At 38.2% G+C, this 15657-nt stretch overlaps 1 protein-coding gene across 8 annotated transcripts; it reads right to left on the reverse strand.

The window, feature by feature from the left end:
• Positions 1-7282: 7282 nt before the first annotated feature.
• On the reverse strand, positions 7283-15355 carry LOC107015717. Of its 8 annotated transcripts, none has more exons than XM_015216084.2 (11): positions 15171-15350; positions 13266-13500; positions 12838-13120; positions 11984-12142; positions 10905-10985; positions 9994-10080; positions 9655-9747; positions 9429-9572; positions 8238-8345; positions 7688-7739; positions 7283-7605 (listed from the first exon to the last, which is right to left on the reverse strand). In XM_015216084.2, the coding sequence occupies exons 2-11, from the start codon at positions 13283-13285 to the stop codon at positions 7574-7576; spliced, it is 1059 nt and encodes a 352-aa protein (XP_015071570.1). In that variant the 5' UTR covers positions 13286-13500; positions 15171-15350; the 3' UTR covers positions 7283-7573. The 8 variants fall into 8 exon arrangements, 7 of the variants coding, with proteins under 7 accessions (XP_015071570.1, XP_015071569.1, XP_015071568.1 ...); XM_015216083.2 differs by having other exon boundaries at positions 12838-13129; XR_001456374.2 differs by lacking the exon at positions 13266-13500 and having other exon boundaries at positions 8238-8362; positions 12838-13205; positions 15171-15353.
• Positions 15356-15657: the final 302 nt, after the last annotated feature.

Raw genomic sequence — 15657 nt, forward strand, 5'->3', positions numbered from 1 at the left:
AAATTTTTTCGTGGACGTCCGTCAAGACCTTGTCTATGCATCCGATTGGCCATCACGGCCTGTCCGAGCCATTTGGAAGGTCAAACAAACCCCGAAGCGAGCATACCCCTCATTTCAACGATTTTCTTGTGCTATAGCAAACCATTTTTTGGGTAATCCGGATTCCGACGTCAAAAAAGCCCTTCGTGGACGTCCGTCAAGACCTTGTCTATGCATCCGGTTGGCCATCACGGCCCATCCGACCCATTTGGAAGGTCAAACGAGCCCCGAAGCGAGCATACCCCTCATTTCGACGATTTTCGTGTGCTATAGCACACCATTTTTTGGGTGATCGGGATTCCGACGTCAAAAATGCCAATTTTTTTCGTGGACGTCCGTCAAGACCTTGTCTATGCATCCGGTTGGCCATCACGGCCCGTCCGACCCATTTGGAAGGTCAAACGAGCCCCGAAGCGAGCATACCCCTCATTTCGACGATTTTCGTGTGCTATAGCACACCATTTTTTGGGTGATCGGGATTCCGACGTCAAAAATGCCAATTTTTTTCGTGGACGTCCGTCAAGACCTTGTCTATGCATCCGGTTGGCCATCACGGCCCGTCCGACCCATTTGGAAGGTCAAACGAGCCCCGAAGCGAGCATACCCCTCATTTCGACGATTTTCGTGTGCTATAGCACACCATTTTTTGGGTGATCGGGATTCCGACGTCAAAAATGCCAATTTTTTTCGTGGACGTCCGTCAAGACCTTGTCTATGCATCCGGTTGGCCATCACGGCCCGTCCGACCCATTTGGAAGGTCAAACGAGCCCCGAAGCGAGCATACCCCTCATTTCGACGATTTTCGTGTGCTATAGCACACCATTTTTTGGGTGATCGGGATTCCGACGTCAAAAATGCCAATTTTTTTCGTGGACGTCCGTCAAGACCTTGTCTATGCATCCGGTTGGCCATCACGGCCCGTCCGACCCATTTGGAAGGTCAAACGAGCCCCGAAGCGAGCATACCCCTCATTTCGACGATTTTCGTGTGCTATAGCACACCATTTTTTGGGTGATCGGGATTCCGACGTCAAAAATGCCAATTTTTTTCGTGGACGTCCGTCAAGACCTTGTCTATGCATCCGGTTGGCCATCACGGCCCGTCCGACCCATTTGGAAGGTCAAACGAGCCCCGAAGCGAGCATACCCCTCATTTCGACGATTTTCGTGTGCTATAGCACACCATTTTTTGGGTGATCGGGATTCCGACGTCAAAAATGCCAATTTTTTTCGTGGACGTCCGTCAAGACCTTGTCTATGCATCCGGTTGGCCATCACGGCCCGTCCGACCCATTTGGAAGGTCAAACGAGCCCCGAAGCGAGCATACCCCTCATTTCGACGATTTTCGTGTGCTATAGCACACCATTTTTTGGGTGATCGGGATTCCGACGTCAAAAATGCCAATTTTTTTCGTGGACGTCCGTCAAGACCTTGTCTATGCATCCGGTTGGCCATCACGGCCCGTCCGACCCATTTGGAAGGTCAAACGAGCCCCGAAGCGAGCATACCCCTCATTTCGACGATTTTCGTGTGCTATAGCACACCATTTTTTGGGTGATCGGGATTCCGACGTCAAAAATGCCAATTTTTTTCGTGGACGTCCGTCAAGACCTTGTCTATGCATCCGGTTGGCCATCACGGCCCGTCCGACCCATTTGGAAGGTCAAACGAGCCCCGAAGCGAGCATACCCCTCATTTCGACGATTTTCGTGTGCTATAGCACACCATTTTTTGGGTGATCGGGATTCCGACGTCAAAAATGCCAATTTTTTTCGTGGACGTCCGTCAAGACCTTGTCTATGCATCCGGTTGGCCATCACGGCCCGTCCGACCCATTTGGAAGGTCAAACGAGCCCCGAAGCGAGCATACCCCTCATTTCGACGATTTTCGTGTGCTATAGCACACCATTTTTTGGGTGATCGGGATTCCGACGTCAAAAATGCCAATTTTTTTCGTGGACGTCCGTCAAGACCTTGTCTATGCATCCGGTTGGCCATCACGGCCCGTCCGACCCATTTGGAAGGTCAAACGAGCCCCGAAGCGAGCATACCCCTCATTTCGACGATTTTCGTGTGCTATAGCACACCATTTTTTGGGTGATCGGGATTCCGACGTCAAAAATGCCAATTTTTTTCGTGGACGTCCGTCAAGACCTTGTCTATGCATCCGGTTGGCCATCACGGCCCGTCCGACCCATTTGGAAGGTCAAACGAGCCCCGAAGCGAGCATACCCCTCATTTCGACGATTTTCGTGTGCTATAGCACACCATTTTTTGGGTGATCGGGATTCCGACGTCAAAAATGCCAAATTTTTTCGTGGACGTCCCTCAATACCTTGTCTATGCATCCAGTTGGCCATCACGTCCCTTCCTACCCATTTGGAAGGTGAAACGAGCCCCAAAACGACCATACCCCTCATTTCGACGATTTTCGTGTGCTATAGCAAACCATTTTTTGGGTGATCCGGATTCCGACGTCAAAACGGCCAAATTTTTTTGTGGACGTCCGTCAAGACCTTGTCTATGCAGCCGGTTGGCCCTCACGGCCAGTCCGACCCATTTTGAAGGTCAAACGAGCCCCAAAGCGAGCATACCCCCCATTTCGACGATTTTTGTGTGCTATAGCAAACCATTTTTTTGGTGATCCGGATTAAGACGTCAAAAACTCCAAATACTTTTGTGGACGTCTGTCAATACCATGGCTATGCAAACAGTTGGTCATCACAGCCAATCCGACCCATTTTATAGGTCAAACAAGCCCCGAAGCGCGCATACCCCCATCTCGATGATTTTCGTGTGTTATATAGCAAACCATTTTTTGGGTGATCCGGATTCCGACGTCAAAAATGCCAAATTTTTTCGTGGACGTCCGTCAAGACCTTGTCTATGCATCCGGTTGGCCATCACGGCCCGTCCGACCCATTTGGAAGGTCAAACGAGCCCCGAAGCGAGCATACCCCTCATTTCGACGATTTTCGTGTGCTATAGCAAACCGTTTTTTGGGTGATCCGGATTCCGATGTCAAAAATGCCAAATTTTTTCGTGGACGTCCGTCAAGACCTTGTCTATGCATCCGGTTGGCCATCACGGCTTGTACGACCCATTTTCAAGGTCAAACGAGCCCCGAAGCACGCATACCCCCTATTTAGACGATTTTCGTGTGCTATATCAAACCATTTTTAGGGTGATCCGGATTCCGACGTCAAAAATCTTTTTTGTGGACGTGCGTCAAGACCTTGGCTATGCATCCAGTTGGACCTCACGGCCAGTCCGACCAATTTTCAAGGTCAAACGAGCCTCGAAGCGTGCATACCCCCCATTTCGACGATTTTCGTGTGCTATAGCAAATCATTTTTTGGATGATCCGAATTAAGACGTCAAAAATTCCAAAAAATTTTGTTGACGTCCGTCAATACCTTGGCTATGCATACAGTGTGCCATCACAGCCAATCCAACTCATTTTCAAGGTCAAACGAGCCTCGAAGCGCGCATACCCCCCATTTCGACAATATTCGTGTGCTATAGCAAACCATTTTTTGGGTTATCCGGATTCCGACGTCAAAAATGCCAAATTTTTTTGTGGACGTCTGTCAAGACCTTGTCTATGCAGCTGGTTGGCCCTCACGGTCATTTCGACCAATTTTTAAAGTCAAACGAGCTCTGAAGCGAGCATACCCCTCATTTCGACGATTTTCGTGTAACTATAGCAAACCATTTTTTGGGTGATCCGGATTAAGACGTCAAAAATTCCAAAATTTTTTGTGGACGTCCATCAATACCTTGGCTATGCAGCCAGTTGTCCATCACGGCCAATCCAACTAATTTTGAAGGTCAAACGAGCCCCGAAGCGAGCATACCCCTCATTTCGACGATTTTCGTGTGCAATAGCAAATCATTTTTTGGGTGATCCGGATTAAGACGTCAAAAATTCCAAAAATTTTTTGTGGACGTCCGTCAATACCTTTTCTATGCAGCCAGTTGTCCATCACGGCCAATCCAACTCATTTTCAAGGTCAAACGAGCCTTGAAGCGCGCATACCCCCCATTTCGACGATTTTTGTGTGCTATAGCAAACCATTTTTTGGGTTATCCGGATTCCGACGTCAAAAATGCCAAATTTTTTTGTGGACGTCCGTCAGGACCTTGGCTATGCAGACGGTCTGATCTCACGGACATTCCGGCCCATTTTGAAGGTCAAACGAGCCCCGAAGCGAGCATACACCTAATTTCAACGATTTTCGTGTGCTATAGCAAACCATTTTTTGGGTTATCCGGATTAAGACGTCAAAAATTCCAAATTTTTTGTGGACGTTCGTCAATACCTTGGCTATGCATCCTGGTTGCCATCACGGCCAATCCAACTCATTTTCAAGGTCAAACGAGCCCCGAAGCGCGCATACCCCCTATTTCGACGATTTTCGTAAGCAATAGCATACCATTTTTTAGATGATTCGGATTCCGACGTCAAAAATGCCAAAAAATTTTGTGGACGTCCGTTAAGACCTTGTCTATGCATCTGGTTGTCCCTCATGGCCAGTCCGACCCATTTTGAAGGTCAAATGAGCCCCGAAGCGCATACCCTCCATTTCAACGATTTTCTTGTGCTATAGCAAACCATTTTTTGGGTGATCCGGATTCCGACGTTAAAAATGCCATATTTTTTTGTGGCCGTCTGTCAAGACCTTGGCTATGCATCCGATTTGCCTTCATGGACATTCCAACCCATTTTCAAGGTCAAACGAGCCCCGAAGTGTGCATACCCCCCCCCCCATTTCGATGATTTTTGTGTGCTATAGCAAACCATTTTTTGGGTGATCCGGATTCCGACGTTAAAAATGCCATATTTTTTTGTGGACGTCTGTCAAGACCTTGGCTATGCATCCGATTTGCCTTCATGGACATTCCAACCCATTTTCAAGGTCAAACGAGCCCCGAAGTGTGCATACCCCCCCCCCCATTTCGATGATTTTTGTGTGCTATAGCAAAATCATTTTCTGGGTGATCCGGATTCCGACGTCAAAAATGCCAAAATATTTTGTGGACGTCCTTCAATACCTTGGCTATGCATCCGGTTGGCCCTCACGGCAATTCCGACCTATTTTCAAGGTCAAACGAGCCCCGGAGCGCACATTCACATTTTGTCGATTTTCGTGTGCTATATCAAACTATTATTTGGGTGATCCGGATTCTGACTTTACAAGGGCAAATTATTGATCATAATCTAAAGAGTCCACACATTTTTATATTATTATGCTATATTTTTAAATTGAATGATTGACATATTATTACATGTATAATTATTTACTATTTTACAAAAATATGTGTGAATACATGGTTCGAGCTAAGGTCAAATAAGGCATTGAAGAAACGAAAAAATATATTAAAGAGACATAATGTTTAACATCGTTTAGACAATTGACATATATATGACAAAACTAATATAACATATAACATAAAAGTTATTGACATAATATTTTTTTTCTCTCAAACTAAAACTCTTTAGTGATTATGTTATTAATGTTATTGGGTCTAAAAGAAAAATCTTTACTTTATAAAAGTCAAAAAAAAAAAAAAAAACTCCAAGAAATTGGTTACCCAAATATAAAAGATTTATATCTTTCTTTTGTGGAAAGAGTAAAAAAATAATTACGATAAGTTCTCCGTCAATTGAAATAAGATAAGAAAATCAAAACAAATTAAAACCAAACAAACATAATAGAGAATTAGAGATAATCTCAACAAGTTAGAAGGAAATTCTAATTTTATTAGTATAGTTAATTAGTTTGAAGTCGTGGCACATATTATATATAGCTAAATATATTATCTAGGGAAAAAAGAATTTAGTGAGCTGCATGGATTGGAAAAAGTCCAAGTAAAGCTTAGAACAGTTATTATTGTATGATTAGATGATATCGACTGGTTTTAAAATATTTGATATTAAGTTGAGACTTGAAAATAAATATATATTATTAGGAATAGAAAAAAGATTTGTTTCAAATTGAGCTGATTTCCTTAATTCATTCTACTGGCACATGTATTAAATAAAATATTCGTACTCCGTTTATGTATTTTCGAACTATCTAATGAAAATTTTTTTGTTAATACTTTCTCTATTTTAAATATTTGATATTAAATTGAGACTTGAAAATAAATATGTATTATTGGAATAGAAAAAAGATTTGTTTCAAATTGAGCTGATTTCCTTATCCCATTCTACTGGCACATGTATTAAATAAAATATTCGTACTCCGTTTACGTATTTTCGAACTATCTAATGAAAATATTTTTTGTTAATATTTTCTCTATTTCAAAATAAGTGAATTGTTAAGTATTTCAAAATAAGTAAATTGTTACGACATTTTTATAGTTCAAATTAGTTGAATTGTTCAATCTTCAAGAATAATTTTAGAGAACTCGGCATCTTTTACCCTTCATTTGAATTTGCAATATGGTGAGTTCAAAAAGGCTTTAATTGCTTGGTTAGTCATTGTAAGGAGTAATTTGACAACAATTGAAAAGAGTAAAAATGGAAAGTAATGTCTTAAATATTGTTTTTTAAAAGGTATATACTGTCCTCAACAATTCACTTATTTTGAAATGGAGAGTAATAATTTAAAATTTGATCAGAATCGTTACGATAAAAGTTAAAAAATTGTCCCTTAAGTCTTTTTGCAAATTTTTGATTATACAAGCAAGAGTTATTCACCAACAACTATTTTATTTGATCAAAGGTAGATGACTCTTGCAATTTTACAATGACACAACACACCTCCTATGTCATAACACAGAAAAAGAAAAACAGTAAACAGTGCAATCTCAAGTTAATGAAAAACTGGCTTAAACCTTGTCGACGAAAAAGAAGAAAAAAAGGAAAGGAAGGATGGTAATGAGTGCCAATGGAGAAGAGTTAACATAAGCCAAATTAGTAGATGGTGAAGGGCCACCAGCCATGCCAGGCATATACGGCATGTCAGTAGTGCTGCCGGGATCATCACCATATTGGGCTACCACAACAACAATTAAAATTCCCAAACAGCCAACAAACATAGCAGTTAGAGCCATTGTATATAATCAAACCTGTAAATTTCTTGCTTTTGCTTGAACATTATGACATCTTAGCTATGTGTATTTATATTGTATGGAGAACCTAGAGGATGTTTTCTTGTCGATGTTTGTTAAAAAAATTTAACTTGTGTGTTGTATACAGCTAGCTAGGAAGAAGATTAAACGGGGAATCCAATGTGAAATGTGAAAAAGAACCCTCTCATCACTAAGATTTCAAAGCCAACGATTAATCCCACCCCTAATTAAATTTTTAAAAGTTGTCAATTCCAATAACATTAATCCATTAAACAATATTAGTATAATAGGCGCAATGCACCGTCTTCATAGGCATAATCCTTTAAGGTTGTTGGCATTGGCAAAAAATAGAAAAACTTCACCCTGAGAAAATACCAATCTTAGAGGCTGGCACGTTCGTCTGTACCATTGCTACATTTTTCAGCCATGGAGTCGTTTTCAAGTGCCCTTTTGTCATTTCTCTATCTCCTCCTGGATTTGACCATCTGCATTAACACATGAAGTTAGATAAAACATTGATGATGACACGAAATGAGTCTAGCCCTTCAACAAAGTTTTAAACCTCACCAGCAAGTTCAACAGCAATGTTCGCCTGAGCATCTGCATCAGAGTTTGACTCCTGCGAAAAGAGAGTTTGCAATGGGTTAAAACCTCAAAACCAGCAAAGGTAATTCCAAAAGAATAATGAGGCAGGTTTTATGTTGTTTGGGGTTTTTATTTGGCATAATATATATATTGGACCCTAAACTTAGATTCAAAGTTTAACTTTGACCTCCAACTTTCATAATGCACAAACAAGCACTTTAACAATCCAACTTTTAAATAAATAAACACATGAGTCCTACATGGTACAATACACGTAGGACACCACGTAGGACAAAAAATGACATGTAGGACATGTGTGTCTATTTGTTCAACTTTATACAAGTTTAAGCGTCTACTTGTGCACACCCAAAGTTGAAGAGCATAAATGTGATTCGAAGCCAAGTTAAAGGGCATATTTATGAATTATGTCTTTTTATTTATATAGAAAGCATGTCATGTACAGATGGACAAGAATGTAAAATGAAAATTATGCATACCAAGACCAAATAATAGAGATGATTTACAGATATACCCGAAGGACATGAATGATCCGGAAAGAAAGAAATCTGTCTTTCAGTTGTTTTGCCTGCTCATACAATGAGGAGATGTTTTGATTTTTAACCTTCCATAGGCCCTGGATCTATTTGACAAACAACACTTAACAAATTCAAATATCAAAGGGATTAATAAAAGAGAGAATGAGACTAAGAAATCATACTGCTTAGTATAAACAAGTAATTAGGACAACTAATTTGTAAAGTAATAATCATAACTGCTTTGAAGTAACTAACCATGCAAAAACAATATAGCATCAGATCAACTTTATGATGTGCAGTATGGCATATCAAGGGAAAGATGACAAGCTCATCCAACATTTCACAGGGACCATACAAAGATGAATCATGAATACATGCTCATTTATTCCCTAGCAAGAGAATTCTTCGTTATGTAAGAAACCTTTTGGCCAACTTCATCCCTATTTGCCTTCTATTTATCTTTTACCAGTCATGAGAATTTTTCCTATATGTAAGAGAACATATCGTCCACTTCTTCTTCTGCCTTCTCTTTACCATTTTTTGTAGCAGGAGTCTCTCTCTTCTAGGTTTCTCCGACTTTTCCATGTACATCATTCTTCGATTGGCTTTGTCACTAAAAGGATGCAGTAATTAACAAAAAATACTAGTTAAGATTTCCTCATTGCTTCAAAATGCTCTGAACAGGATTGTCCACAACTAGTTAACAGACCTTTCATTAAATAGGGGGACCTGATTATCATCAATTAAGAGACTCCATCGTTTCTTTCTCCTACACTGTTATTTGTTTGATTGTAAGGTTCTAGTATTACTTATGCCAGAGGTGAGAAGTGCTCTTTCGTAGAACAAAACGATTAAGCAGAAATGATCAGAAGGGCATAATATTGTGACTACCTCAACGAGTAATGAACAAGCGATTAAGAAAATGTCAAGAGCGGCCTGTAGAAATGCTACCTGCTAGACCTTTATAATGCAACAGGGGTTCCATGCATGCTTATGAGCCCCTTCCCCCAAAAAAGGTGAATTCCATTGATTCTATTATATGATGAAAAGAGTAACTTAGCTTAAGCATAATATCATGTTAAGAGACGGAAATTTGAGAAGTTTCATAGTATGTCAAAGGACAAGACCCCGCTCAAGCACACAGAAGAAGAGATAAGACTCCAAATACATAGATCTGAAAAACTAACCTGCATACAAACAAGTTTGGAGTCCCCCTGAACCCGAATACTTGTAAACCCTTTGCTAAGTGCATAGTTCAACCCCAAAATAATGGCTCGATATTCGGCAGCATTGTTTGTTGCTACTCCTAAACCTTCACGTAGCCTACAGATCTTTTATTTGGAAGGCTGTAAATTATAAGTTTGATGAACAAGGGAAAAAAACAAAACAAATCTGAAAGTTCATGACTATTACAAAACTGCCATCGTCAGCCCGCAGGATAGCTCCTGCACCAGCTAGTCCAGGATTTCCTTTTGAAGCACCATCAAATTCAAGAGTACAAGACTGCTGCTGACAATAACAATGATAAGGTTCTTCGCACACGATACCATAAACCATCTAATATTTCATAAAAGCTCAGATTTCACTTTTCACAACTAATTTTGTAAATTGAGATTTTTGTATTTGTTAGCCCATCAAGTATAAATGACATCCTCCCTTGCTACTTCTTTAAAAAAATTAAGCAGTTTGCTTTTTTTAAATATTTACAAAAATGCATTTATGTTTTAGAATTATCCATCATTTAACACTCACACCAGATAGCGGAGCTTGGACACCCTTATGATCATCTAACTTGACATGCTTTGTTAGGGAATCATCATTTGAAATAACAGCTACATCCTGCAAAAGAAAGATGGCCAAAAAGAAGAAGTTTCCAGAACAATGTCAAGCCAAACACATTATGCAGGGAAGAGAATACAATGAATCATTACTGTACTACTTAAAGACAAACAAATACATGAACCACCTTTCGACAACGTGGATAGAAGTACACAGTTCACTTCGACAGGAGTTTGCAAATAAACATCAATTAACAATTGCAACTCTATGTGCTTCATGTACAAAAAGATACTGCAATTCATCGGATTAAAATCCAACCAACCCCAAAATGTTTGCTTTTAACCGATGGGTGGCTTAGTTCTTGTTCAAACTTCGATGCTTAATGCAGAATTTGCAAAATACTAAGCGTTCCTTTTGATGGATGGAAAGTACATATAAATATTTTAGCTAAATCCCTGATCCTCAAATCTTTTTGCCTTTTTGTTAGTTTTGTTCGGTGCTGTATCTGTAGACTGTAGATATGACATACCATGCCTTATTTAGGGTGCTGACGAATGTAACATCTTACCGATTTCAAAAATAAAAAAAAGGCAGGGCTATTTATGAGAGAAAAAATGTCTTTTAGAATTAGTGAATATTCTTCCGTACTTCTAAACCATTACTTATGGCATCTTAAAGAGCATTTGCAAGGAAACTCCTAACATTAAGAGCATGCTTCAGTTGCATACACAATGTGTACACCGATTTTCTTAGGAGCCAAACAACTTTAGGAAAATAAAGTAATTAAACTCTAAGTGTAGAGTCAGAAGTGAAGAAATCACAGATGCAACTGCTACAAACCCGAATACATCTTACACAAATTAACCTAATATGGCCCACCATACCGCATATTCTGACCACATTACATCCTGTGACCTCTTCTTTGTCATATGTTCAGGCATTCCACCTTTTGAAGAAGAAGGTTGCTGCAAGAAATGAAATTCTAATGAATTGGTATGACCAATCAAAAAAAAAAAAAAAAAGAGGAAAATGTGTCATTTTCTGGCAATTGCACCCTTTACGATCACAAGCAGTTTACCTGACTGACCAGCATGTGCTTATTATTCCCAAAGAGTGACAAGAGAAAGGTATACATAGAAAGAAAATAAGAGAATATTAAATAAAGGATTGGAGAAAGTTAAGGATCTTTGCTGCCAATGTTCATTGAATTACCACATGAAACAGGAATGTCACAGCATACAGGAAATTAACCTGGAGAGAGTAACCTACAATTCATGCATCAAGTGCATGCAATGATGATCTCTTCATGTTGATTATATTAACATAGAAGAAAAAGAAAATAAATCTGTACACCAAACATAATGTAATGCAATGAAACTCTAAGCTTTTTTTTTTCCTTTTTGGGAGTAATATTTGTTGATAAAGTGAGGTTGCTGTATAAAATTTGGAAATTTTCAGTTTAATTTGGGGATGCAGTGCTCTAATTCATCCCTGCTATAGCATATAAAGGCAAAAGTAGAGTGTTTTAGACAGCAGTAGCTCTTCACTATTCTTATTCCTAACTCTTTGGACACAAGATACAAAATCAGCTACTCGTGTCAAGGTCCTTTTTCCAGATCTCAATTTCAATAAATACACAAGAGTTCCGAGGTTTCTTCAGCTAACTGTTTTTTCCTTTATTTGAAGTTCCAGCAGCAAAAATAGGTGAATTCCAGCATTCATTTAGAATTGTATGGGATGATCTGAATGATCAAGTGGAAAGGGAATTTCCTAGAATCAAGTAGCTCTGTCAAAGAAACTTGCAGATTAAGATCTGTTTCACATCAACCTCACAACAGAATTCATTAGTCCAAATTTAGATCAGATTGGCATTATCCCCCACCTAGGTGGAAACCTCATAAAATGAATACTTAAATCACTAAAAATAAGTAGTAGATCTCAGGAATTACACATATTGGCTTACCTGAAAAGGGCATGGTACTAGGGTCCCAAAGAGATCTTCAGTAAGATCAGCAGCCCTGATAGAGTAAAGAGCATTTTTAAGCCCACAAGAGAGAAGGTAGTCCTCTGTGTCCTTAGGCATAGCATAGCCTTTATACACACTTACAGGGGGGTCACATATCTGTCAGGAAAAGGAAGCAGCAGAAAACAACTGATTAGCTCATTGCAAGTGAACATCTTCACCGGGAGAAAAATCACACAAGCATCATGTATAGGCTGTAAAGTTCAATCAATCCATACAAAATGATCTCAAAGACGCCAGTTGACAACTATTCAGGAGAAAAATGGATGACATCTGATAACAGGCAGATCAGTATGGAAAAAAAAGCATATGTACAGAATGTGAAAAAAAAAATTGTGAACTATCCCGATGATGCAGAGAGGAAGTGAGAGACAAAGAGAAACAAAGATAGAGAGAAGGGGTTGTAGAAGTAAAAGGAGAAAGAATAACCAATAGAAGGATAAACACTCAACTCACTTAAACTATCTTTTTGTGATTCCTTTCATACTTGAAAGACATTGGTTAACAACAGTAATTGGACCAAAGAAATACGTCCTGGAGACATCTGATTAATTGACATACACTCACGATTGATTTCCTAGACTGTTATTGAAGAAGTCCAAACACACCTGCCTAAAAGTTTAGGTAAACAATATAGATTAATCATTGATAAACTAGGTTCTAACACAGAAAGAAAGAACCAGTAGCTTTACTATAGCAGTGTATTTATATGTATACTCTGCAAATTAACAATCCTCCAAGAACAATAGAAACATTCAATAAGATCAATAAATGAGAGAGATAATAGTGGTTACCGAGGATCCGACTTGAGTTTGACAATCACTCAAGTTTTTGTAGACTCCAACCAGATTTCCTTTCCTAACAACAAAGAAACCATCTCTATCTTCCTTCATTTGTGGAGTAAGATCAGACTTCTGTGAGCTAGAACTCTCCCCTCTAGACTTTTTGGATGAATAGCAGCGAACGCAAATTTGCTTAAAGAATAAGTCAGAATCAACTTTTGCGGTTGCAGTAAATCCAACACATGTCCTCCATGAAAGAGCTGAAAATACACCAATGGAACTCTTCGCTGCACGTCTGCTAGTCCTTGTAAAAGTTGCCGCAGAACATGCATTAAACAAGATGTTCATTACACAGGGAATCTCTCAGACACTACCAGTTTCTGAAAAAATAGAAAAACACAAGGAAAAAAAAGAAAACAAAATCATTTCTATTCATTCACCTGATACAATTTGTATGCATTTAACTTCCCTAAAACTTTCATTTTCCGAGTAGAAGAATAGAGATGCATCTAACTTCCCTAGATCTTTCCTTTTCCGAGCAGAAAATAGAGGAAAGATAACATTTGATTATTCAGCCAGTTTCTTCTGTGTTCCACTTCTATAAACATGTTGCCAAGTGAGAATTCTAGTACACAGCTCACCAAGTTCAAGAATTAGGAAAATATTTACCGGCACCTGGTGTTTTACACAAAATTAGTCAATTAAACTAAAAAATGTTATTCACAAATTAAGGCGAGTTAGTTTATTCATTAATTTTCTTTCTGAGGTGATGAACCATTGCTATGGTTTTTAAAGCGTTTTTTCTAATATCTTAAATTATCGTTTAGCATATTTTATGACGGATATGTAATACTACTATATTTACATGGGTCATGGGTATAAAGTAAGTGGATATTACTCCCTACATTCCCTTTACTTGTCCAGAATACTAAAACAAGATTTTACCTTTACATGTCCACATTAGAAAATCGAGAGAGAATTAATTATTTTATCCAATTTTACCCCAATCACTAAGTGATTAAATCCAAAACTAATTGGAGTACAGGCAGTCAAATTTTAGATTTCTAAAGTACCATTTAAGTGGATAATTTTGTAAAACAAACACTTGATTAACTTTTTTTAAATGAAGTGCAAAATGCAAATTGGATAAGTACACGATAACGGAGGGATTAAGAAAAAATAGTTATGTCATGTGCAAAACACATTTTGTTTAACCATTATTAGATTAAAAGTTCAAGCTTAGAAATAACGAAAAAAATCCAAATATGTCATCAATATATTCGAAATTAAGCAAATATGCCCAAATACATGCTCTTACCATTCAATATTTGGTTCAAATATGCCTTCAATCTAACTGGAACCTCAACTAACCTAATCAGTTGATCAATAAGCAAAAAGGAGCCAAATATGTCCTTAGAGTAATGAAACTGAACAAATATGTCCTTCGTTAATAAAACACATGAAAGATGCTCTTAACACAAGCTCCACTACTTTTTGTTTTTCTCATTACATGATAGAAATTATTTTGTTCTCAATTTAGGACACAAGTGTAGTGTGGTGTAGTGTAGAGAATTCGTGAATCGACAGTAAAAAACTCAGAAAATTGACGAACAAAATTATTTATAAATTACAATTTTTTATCACCGAAGATATGAACTTCCTTACATCAATACATTGTTTACATCGTCAGTAGTCAGTACGTTGAAAAAAATATTAACTTAGACATTGGTGCTTGGTTTTGGTTGTTACATAAACACTAATAGAAAAGAAATATTAAACTTGTACGTATTAAAGAAATATTTAACTTGTTAACAAAGGATACATCTGCTTTTGTATATGTAAGAGCATATTTGGCCCTTTTCCTCTTATTAATCACCTTATTAGATAATTATGCGCTCTAGTTAAATTAAGGTTATAGTTAGACCAAACTCTTAAATGGTAAAGGCATGTGTGAGCTACACAATTTACAGAAGACATATATGTTTCAATTTTGAATACGTTAAGGGCATATTTGGCCCTTTTCAGAAGAACTTTCTTTTCATTCTGCTTATATACTAATCCAGTTCTAAAGAAGTTTCTTTTTCGTTTACATAGCAGTAGCACAAGATAACTTAATGGTTGAATTAAGGAAGTGTATTAGGGCACAATATCCAAACTTTGGGTCATTCCATCACCTAAAAGCCATTATTTATCACAATCTAATCCCCAAAACACATAGAAAAGTTCCAAAATCTCTAAATGGGTTTACTTACATTGAGAAGTGGAAAATGACAAACGAAATTAGAACCCTAATTTTTGGGGAAAATTCAAAAATCAACGAATTAAGCTAACAAATACAATCATACCGTGAATTGCAGAATGAAACTGCAGCAATCTTACGTAGCCCTTCGGGTATGAAGAAGACCCTCTTAGGGAGCTTGGAGCTTGGGGTTGGTGGTGGGGGTGGGGTGAGAGTGGGGTGGGGTGGGGTAGGTTATGGGGTGGGTGGTACTGGGTAGTCTTTTACTTTTCAACAGTGGTTACTGCTGTTGGCGGTAACCCGGTATTGGCTCCGGTCCGGTTCAAGTTCTGTCTTTTATCTTTGTTTTTTTTACAAAAAAAAAAGGTAACAATTATCTTTGTTTCTTTTTCTTATAAAAATAGTTCAAAAATATACTATTCTTTTGTTCGTTATAATATCGTTTATCAAAATATATTTTGGTTATACTTTTGGTTCAAATACACTTTTTCCCATCATATTTTAAGCACAAATTATTCTTAATTTGAGTTTCAAATTAAAACTAAATGACTCATTTTAATTCTAAATACTCAATTTTTTGACACCCACTTATT

Source organism: Solanum pennellii, chromosome 4 (genome assembly GCF_001406875.1).
Source record: "Solanum pennellii chromosome 4, SPENNV200".
Classification (NCBI taxonomy): Eukaryota; Viridiplantae; Streptophyta; class Magnoliopsida; order Solanales; family Solanaceae; genus Solanum; species Solanum pennellii.